The sequence below is a fragment of the Phoenix dactylifera genome, chromosome 1 (assembly GCF_051530095.1).
Source record: "Phoenix dactylifera cultivar Ajwa chromosome 1, Ajwa_hap1_PhDact_Kaust_v1.1, whole genome shotgun sequence".
Classification (NCBI taxonomy): Eukaryota; Viridiplantae; Streptophyta; class Magnoliopsida; order Arecales; family Arecaceae; genus Phoenix; species Phoenix dactylifera.
This window is the reverse complement of record NC_143190.1, coordinates 3,462,703-3,472,282: the sequence shown is the minus strand read 5'-3', so window position 1 is coordinate 3,472,282 and position 9,580 is coordinate 3,462,703. Positions and strand designations below refer to the sequence as shown.

Sequence of the window (9,580 nt, the reverse complement as noted above, 5' to 3'; positions counted from 1 at the left end):
GATCAATCCGGACCGCCATAGAGGGTGGTGCCGAGGAGGAAGGTCCGGCGGAGGTGGTAGGAGCAGGAGAAGTGGATGGGAGGTCTGGATGGTCTGGAAGGTCTGGGTAGTCTGAATCGGGCTCAGGACTAGGTGAAGGTCTGGTGGTCTGAGCGGTGAGGGTAGACTTCCTAACCCAGATCCCTTCTCTCTTCCGAAACCCCATCCTGTGCATGGTCCCCGTACACAAGCGATCTGTCCATCGCAATGCACGAGAGGGTTCCCTCTCAGGAATGGAAATCTCGTACTCCCTAAAGAGAAGAGTAAAAATCATGCCGTATGGGAGGGTGAGCCTAGGTCTATCTAGAGGCTCACACATATACCTATAGATGAGTTTGGAGAAGTTGACCGGGGTGTCCTGAAGAATGTAAGACATAACAGCTAGGTCCCTCTCATTTACAAAATCAAATCTTCCTGTCTTAGGGAAGATGGATCTGGACAGAATACTCAAAAGGATTCTCACTTCAATAGGAAGTGAGCTAGCAGATACCTCGTCTAGGGGGGACTGAGGTGGATGCCCTAAGACGACCGTAAGGGCCTCAACTCTATCCTCAGGGTGTGCGGGAGCCATCCCTACTAATGGAAGGTGGAGGATGTGGGCAATGAGATCCTCCGTGACACGCACAGGGACACCTACTACTGTGCCCTCGATACCTCCATCTCCCCGATGGACGGTACTATAAAACTCTTGAACAAGACCAGGGTAAGTGGGAAGGTCCAAAGTGAGGAAGTACTCTAGGCCCTGGGCTCTAAGCCTATCACCTATGGTGAACCCTTCCCGGGAGAGATAGTCAAAGTCGACATACCTCCCGGTGGTGACGGCCTCCCCGGCCAACGGCCTTGCGGGAACCGCCCTAGGCGGGGAACGAGCCGGAGGTGGTTGCCTCGCGGGATCGTGCCGCGCCTTGGAGCGCCGCTCGGGACCGGCCTCGGGACGGGACCTCTTCCTAACCACGGTCTTACGAGGCATCTTGACCTAAACGGGAAGAAACACCTAAAGGACGGAGAAAGGTCGACGGAGGAGACTCGGGACGGACCGGAGACGACCTAGGAACGGACGAAAATCCTAAGAACCGGTGAAAAATCAACCGAACAGAGGTTGGAGACGATCGGGGACGACCTAGGAGTCGGCTCTAGGGCTTTTTGAACAGTGGCGGCTTGAAAGAAAAGTGTTTGCGAAACGACGAACCTAGGGTTAAAAAGTCGGATCCCGACTGCGAGTCGACTCCCCTGAGTCGCGAGTCGACTCGACCTCGAGTCGACTCCAGAATATGCGCGAGTCGACTCTCCTTATGCGCCTGTAGACTTCGAGTCGACTCCCGACAATGTGCGAGTCGACTCCCCCTCAGCTGCCATCTTTGCGAGTCGACTTCTGCAAATGCGCGAGTCGACTCCCCCTTAGGAGCCGGCTCTGAAACTTACTCGAGTCGTCTCTAACCTTGGCACGCACCAAAAAGTCATGCTATAACCGTGCCAAATGAGGAAAAATCACCTAATTGGGATCTGATTTGATGATCATTGAATAGAAACTCTATTTTAACCGCATTCTAATCATCAAAATCAATTAATCTAGTGGAAACTCCCACTAGGATGGATCAATCACTCCTAATCCCCTCCTAAGCACGCTAAACCTCTCTTCACTTAGGGGTTTTGTAAAAATATCTGCTAATTGATTATCAGTACAAACAAATTGGAGTGACACATCACCATTCAATACATGATCTCTTATGAAGTGATGTCTTATCTCAATGTGTTTAGTTCTTGAATGTTGAATTGGATTTTTAGTTAGATTTATGGCACTTGTATTATCACAATTAATGGGGATTTTATCTTGTTTACTGCCATAATCTTCTAATTGTTGTTTAATCCACAAGATTTGAGCACAACAACTCCCGGCTGCCACATATTCAGCTTCTGCAGTGGATAATGCAACCGTGTTTTGTTTCTTACTAAACCATGAGATTAGGTTTTCTCCTAGAAACTGACACGACCCGCTGGTACTTTTTCTATCAAGCTTACATCCAGCGAAGTCTGAATCTGTGTACCCTATTAAGTTTAGGCTAGATTCTTTAGAGTACCATAGCCCTATGTTCTTAGTTCCTATTAAGTATTTAAAAATTCTCTTAACTGCAGCTAGGTGTGATTCTTTAGGATTAGCCTGATATCTAGCACACATGCAAACACTAAACATAATATCAGGTCTACTTGCAGTAAGATATAGTAAAGATCCTATCATACCTCTATAAAGTTTTTGATCTACAGATTTACCTGATTCGTCTTGATCTAATTTGCATGATGAGCTCATGGGGGTGCTGATTGATTTGTTTCCTTCCATATCAAACTTCTTGAGCATCTCCTTGACATATTTTGCTTGATTGATGAAGATGCCTCCTTCAGATTGTTTGATTTGAAGCCCGAGGAAGTAGTTCAGCTCTCCCATCATGCTCATCTCAAACTCACTCTGCATCAAATCAGCAAACTCTTCGCAGAGGCGATTGTTAGTAGCACCGAAAATGATATCATCAACATAAATCTGTACTAATAGCATCTCCTTATTTTGCTTTTTCAGAAATAATGTTGTGTCTACATTTTCCCTAGAGAATTCATGTTCTAATAGGAATTTACTAAGTCTCTCATACCATGCTCTAGGTGCTTGTTTTAATCCATAAAGTGCTTTGTTCAGTTTATACACATGATTAGGGTATTGATGATTTTCAAAACCAGGAGGTTGTTCTACATACACTTCCTCATTAATATACCCATTTAAAAATGCACTTTTTACATCCATTTGAAATAGTTTGAAATCCTTAGAGCATGCATATGCTAATAATAGTCTAATAGCCTCAAGTCTAGCTACGGGAGCAAAGGTTTCATCAAAATCTATGCCTTCTTCTTGATTATAACCCTTTGCCACTAGTCTAGCCTTATTCCTTATAACAATTCCATTTTCATCTAGCTTATTTTTATATATCCATTTTGTACCTATAATTGGATATTTAGAAGGTCTCTCTACTAGATCCCACACTTTGTTTCTAGTAAATTGGTTTAGTTCTTCTTGCATTGCATTTATCCAATTTACATCATTTTCGGCTTCTTCTATATGTTTGGGCTCAAAGTGTGAAACAAAAGCTAGATGGTTATTTAGATTTCTAAGTGAAACTCTAGTCCTAACCGGTTGAGATGGATCATCTAGAATGAGTTCCTTAGGATGCCCGTGAGCATACCTCCAAGCTTTTGTTAGCCCATGATCCACAATAGCCTCTTGGCTTGATGATTCTCCTTCAATCAACTTTTGATTATCATCTTGTAATCCCATCTCATCTATCTTTTCCTCAAGTATTTCAACATCATCATCAAAATTAACTTTCTTACTAGAGGAGATGTCCCTAGAGTCATCAAATACTACATGTATAGATTCTTCTATGACTAAGGTTCTTTTATTAAATACTCTATAGGCTTTACTAGTTGTAGAATAACCTAAGAATATTCCTTCATTAGATTTAGGGTCAAATTTTCCTAGATTATCTTTCCCATTATTATGCACAAAACACCTACATCCAAAAACATGAAAATAATTAACCTTTGGTTTTCTGTTTTTCCACAGTTCATAAGGTATTTTCTTTATAATGGGTCTCAATAGAACTCTATTTAATATGTGACAAGAGGTATTAATGGCTTCTCCCCAAAAGTACTTAGGGAGGTTACTTTCACATAACATAGTTCTAGCCATTTCCTCTAGTGTTCTATTCTTCCTTTCAACAACTCCATTTTGTTGTGGTGTCCTAGGTGCTGAGAAATTATGGGTTATCCCCTTTTTACTGCAAAATTCATCAAATGATTGATTTTCGAATTCGGTACCATGGTCACTTCTAATGGCTATGACTGAAGACTCTCTAGCATTTGTTACTTCCTTATGGAACTTCTTAAAAACAGAAAATGCTTGATCCTTATGTGCTAGAAACATGACCCATGTGTACCTAGAGTAATCATCTACTATAACTAGATCATATTTATTTCCACCTAGGCTTGTTGTTCTAGTTGGACCAAATAGGTCCATGTGTAGTAATTCTAGAGGCCTAGAAGTAGAGACACATTTTATGGATTTAAAAGAGTTCCTAGATTGTTTGCCAAATTGACATGCTTCACATATTTTGTTCTTTTCAAATTTTAATTTTGGCAAACCTATCACGGAGTCTCTTTTAACTAGTTTAGTTATTGTGTCCATGCTTGCATGACCTAACTTACGGTGCCATAATCAACTAGCATCATTATCTTTAGTTTCATTTACAACTAGACATTGGTTATGTTTTGCAAGATCTTCTAGGTCTACAACATATACATTTCCACGTCTAATTCCTTTAAAAACTAAACTATTATCATTAGGATTTGTTATAATGCATAGTGATGGTTTAAACATAACATCATATCCTATATCACATAATTGACTAATGCTTAACAAGTTATGCTTAAGACCATCAACATATCTAACATTATCTATAAAAGTAGAAGGGGTGATTTGAACTTTACCAATACCAATGATATGACCTTGGTTGTTGTCTCCAAAAGTCACAGCACCTCCCTTCTTAGCTTCAAGGGTGAAAAATTGATCTTTATCACCCGTCATGTGCCTTGAGCAGCCACTATCCAAATACCAGCAGTTTTTGTTGACCTTGGCTGCAAGACACTCCTACACAAGCAAATCATGTCATCTTAGGTACCCAAGTTTTCTTGGGTCCTTCATGGTTAGTCAAGTTGGTTCCTTTTGGAACCCATACCCTTTTAATTTTTCTTTTTGTTTTACTTTTCCTATAGTCACATGCATTTGCCTTATGTCCTATAGTTCCACAACAAAAGCAGGTTATTTTCTTAGTTTTAGTTTCTCCAGCTTTAACAAAGAAGTTACTAAGAAGTTTTTGTTTATTTCTTGGTTTATACCCTAAACCCGCTTTATTAAATACTGCTCGTTGACTATTTAGTATCATGTTTAATTTTTCAGAACTATATGTAAATTTTTCAACTAAGGGTTTGTATTTGTTAAGTTCTTTAGTTAGTGTTTGATTTTCTACTTTTAGATCATTAAGTTCTTTTGTAAGATCCTTATCTAAGGTTTGTTTATATTTTTTAAGTTCTGAAAATTCCTTAGTTAGTTTTTCATTATCTTTAGTTAAGGTGTTAGTCTTTTGAGTTAAAAGTTGGTTGTTTGTTTTAAGTTCAATATTTTCTTTGGTGATTAAGTCCTTATCCTTAACTAATTTATCTATGATTGATTAGCTATTTTCAGTTCTTTATTCTTAAGATTTATAGCCTTATATTCTACCATTAACTCATTAAACGCATCATAAAGTTCATCAAAAGAAAAATCAAGATGCGTATCGGAAGTTACCTCGTTTTCGTTGGCCATGAAGCAGAAATTGGCCTTCTCTTCTTGTTCATCATCTGATGAGGAGGATGATGAGTCGGAGTCGGATAGTGTAGTGACAAGAGCCTTCTTCTTCTTGTACTTACTCCCCTTCTTCAGTAAGGGGCACTCTGCTCTTATGTGACCCGGCCTCTTGCACTCGTAACACCCAATCCCCTCGTTTTTCCTTTCCTTACCTTTGTCCTTGCGGTAGAAATTTGAGGGGCCTCTCCTTTGATGATAGGACTTCTTGTGGTTGATGAATCTCTTGAACTTGCGCACAAGAAGAGCCTCACCATCATCTTCCTCATGTTCTTCTTCTTCACTGCTGCTACTGCAGGACAAGTCCTTGTTAGATGAAGTAGATTTAAGTGCTATTACCTTTTTCTTATGGGAGGACTCTTCTTCGCTGTGTTGCTTCATGGTTAGCTCGTGAGTCATTAGGGATCCAAGGAGCTCTTCGAGTGGAAGCTTGTTCAAGTCTTTAGCTTCTTGGATTGCCGTCACCTTGGCTTCCCATGACCTTGGTAGACAGCGAAGTATTTTCCTGACAAGATCACTGTTAGTATAGCTCTTGCCAAGGCTTTTTAGGCCATTGACAATGTCAGTAAACCTAGTGAACATGCTAGTGATTGTCTCATTAGAATCCATTTTAAATAGTTCATACTTATGAACCAATATATTAATTTTGGATTCTTTAACTTGATTCGTGCCCTCATGGGTCACTTCAAGTCTATCCTAGATCTCTTTTGCAGAGTTGCAAGTAGAGACCCTATTGAATTCATTTCTAAGGCACAATAAAACACATTCATAGCTTTAGAGTTTAATTGTGCCTTCCTCATGTCATGTTCATCCCAATCCTTTTCTAATTTGGGTACCTTAACACCCTCTACATATGTGGATGGGATGTATGGGCCATTCACTACAATGGTCCACATCTCATAGTCTTGGACTTGGACGAATATTCTCATCCTAGCCTTCCAGTATGAGTAGTCGGATCCATTGAAGAAAGGGGGTCTTTGGGTGGACTGACCCTCAATGTGAGAAGATCCAAATGGGGTTGTCATTTTGATCTTTTAACTCTTGAGTGGAAGAGTTTTTGGCTCTGATACCACTTGTTGCCCAGATAGACAACCCAAGAGGGGGGGGGGGTGAATTGGGTTTTAAAATAATTTAGATAATTAAAACGATGTGGTTGATTAATTAAAAACTATTGCAAGTTATTTAATTAATGCTAAGTGCTGTGAGTGATGTGAGGGGAAGAAGAAGAGAGACAATCCAATGCAAACACAGAGTTTTATAGTGGTTCGGAGCTACCCCTTGCTCCTACGTCCACTCCCCAAGTCTCTCTTGGGAATTCACTATAACCCCCTTGGATTACAGCCGGTTGTTTTGCAAGCTCACAACCAAACTTGTTGTTTTACGAGCTCACAACGAACTCGGTCGGTTTTCCCAGGCTCACCGACTAGAACCAACCCCGATTGTTTTTCCGGGCTCACAATCAAACCCTTACACGCGTTGGTTTTTAACTTGGCTCACCAACCAACCTTAGTCCCCTTGATTCAATCCCCCGATTGAACCAAGTAAATACAAGTTATAGAAAGAAAGGAAAATAAGCTTCTCAAAAGCAGATGTAAAACAATATAATCAAAAGAGGAGTTTAGAAGCCCTCAAACGCTTTTAAGCTGAAGTAGAGGAATGGCTTCTTGAACTCCGGTCTCCTCTCGAATGTGTAGTCGACTTGAATGCTGGAGGAGAAGGCTTTAATTGCTGGGAAGATGTAGGTGGAGCTGTAAATGCAGATCTTCCCTTTTTCGTTGAAGAGCACGTTGCAGAGCTTGAATCCTTGATTAGTTGGAGTGGAATGACTGTTCTCTGCCTTGCTACAGTCTTCTGTGGCTATTTAAGCCAACCCCCACGGAAACTAGCCGTTACACTGCTTTTTCTGCCTGTTCTGCACACTCTGCGCAGCCTGACAATATGACCGTTGGTGGGTTGGAGTCGACTCGCGCGATCAGGAGTCGACTCGGCTGTAGCGGGAGTCGACTCAAGCTTTTCCGGAGTCGACTCGGCAACTGTTCCAAATTTGAATTAAAGTTGCCGTCACGACTGGGAGTCGACTCGTCTTGACCCGGAGTCGACTCGCCAACTTCTGGAGCTGACCTGGCAATTTTGGAGTCGGCTCATCCACTGAAGTCCGTGGATCCAATTTTGAATTTTGTCTACTCGAGTCGACTCGACTGTCCTTGGAGTCGACTCGAATCTCAGAGCCCGAACTTCCGATTCTCTGTCTTTTGGCTCATCCAGTCTTGGAGTCGACTCGAACTTCCTTGGAGTCGACTCGGCTCTCAGTTTCCGAAAGTTGGTCTTCTGCCTTTTGACGTGAAGCTTGTCTTGGAGTCGACTCGAGCTGTCTGGGAGTCGACTCGAATCTCAGACTCGAAAACTGCTCTCTGACTTTTCTTTGTGTACCTCTTGGAGTCGACTCTTACTACCCTGGAGTCGACTCGTTGAACATTGGAGTCGACTCGCGCACTTCAGGAGTCGACTCGTTGACAGGTTCTGAGATGAGGCTTTCTGTTCTTCTTTCTGTTCTCAGTCGGAGTCGACTCGAGCTCGTGCCAGTGAACTTGATACGCTTGGAGTCGACTCGTGATACTCGGGAGTCGACTCGAGTCTCAGACTTTGGTTCAGCAGGCTTCTTAACTTATCCAAAATACTATGAACCAAATCTAGAGACACTTGGACAGGATTTTCACTGAAACACTCAATTGAATTCATTAGTAATCACAAGATATACTCAAATGCTTTGAGCTCATCAAAATCAAATGGGGTTTTAATCAATCACTCCACATAACAAATCTTCATGAAAATTTCATGGCTGAATCTAGGGTAAAACATATCCATTACTGCAAGAAATGGGTCTTGAAAAGTTAAACCACCATTACCAATGTAGGATTACTACTTGATACTTGTATGAATGTATCATACAAAATTATGCGTAGCCCTCATTTAAAGGAAATGTAAGATGATACCTATATCAGAATATGATAATAATAGAAAACCCATATAAACGGTTTGTATAGCCAAAAAGATTGATAAAAAGGAAACTGAATTACATTCTTTATATTCTAGAGTTAGTTGAGCTATCTTTCTAAATCTTGAAGGAACTTTTCTACATAGCAATAATGATTCAAATTAACTATTGTCTTCCCTGCTACCGAAACTAGTGGTGTAACTCAATCATGCATCATGCTTGTGGCATAGCTTTCTTTTCTAAGGGCTTACTTAGATCATGATTAAAAAAGGGATATTCAGATGTGTGCATAAATACTTTTTCAAATAATTTACATATGGAGAATGTTTAAAACATATTATCCAAATAAGAGACAATTCTTATGCCTTTTGGTTGACAAGTTCTATTAAAACAGGTAGTAAAAACTCACAAAATGAACAAGTTTTACAAAAACAATTGCTAGGTTATTTTTGACAAACCATTTTATGCCAAAATTAGCAAATAATAAAACCTAAAAATAAGTTTCATGAAAAAGATCTTCCCATGTTTTTCATAATCATGCTTTATGGATATCTGTTTTAGTACAACTTACTTCCAACCAAACAACTCCTGAGCAAATTTTATCTTATAAAATTAGAAAAAACTAGCAAAGAATGTGCAATCACTATTTTTTAGAAATTGTGTGATTTTAAAATTCCCAGCTTGTAACAATCTCTTATGCCATTGAATCTTCCTTTTAACTTTTATGTAAAAAATAAAAATTACGAATATATAAATTTAGAAGATGCGTATGGCTTTGCCTTGCATTTCCAAAGATTATCTTGCATATGACTTGCTGCACATTTCGAAGATTATCTTATCTCTGAAATCCACTATTTAGATTTGGAATTGGTTGATTCATACCACAACATAGGGCTGTTCTTCAACACTTGCTGGAATCTACTATGTAGTGACATTCGAACAAAAATTCTAACAAAATTAATAGGTTGCATTGCTTAAGACCCTAAGTAATTGACTGATATTTACTTACCAGCAATATTTATTTTTTTATCATCAATTGTTTTTCCTTCGAATTCTTAAAATTTACGAAATAGTTGCAACAATGAATAAGGCAAAAAAAGAGAAAA

The 9,580-nt window shown here is 39.9% G+C and overlaps 1 protein-coding gene across 1 annotated transcript; it reads right to left on the bottom strand.

The window, feature by feature from the left end:
- Positions 1-3,812: 3,812 nt before the first annotated feature.
- On the bottom strand, positions 3,813-6,150 carry LOC149768477 (uncharacterized). The gene is made up of 2 exons (XM_089929338.1): positions 5,423-6,150; positions 3,813-4,726 (listed from the first exon to the last, which is right to left on the bottom strand). Exons 1-2 carry the CDS (start codon positions 6,086-6,088, stop codon positions 4,295-4,297), a joined length of 1,098 nt encoding a protein of 365 aa, XP_089785464.1. The 5' UTR covers positions 6,089-6,150; the 3' UTR covers positions 3,813-4,294.
- Between the last annotated feature and the right edge of the window lie 3,430 nt (positions 6,151-9,580).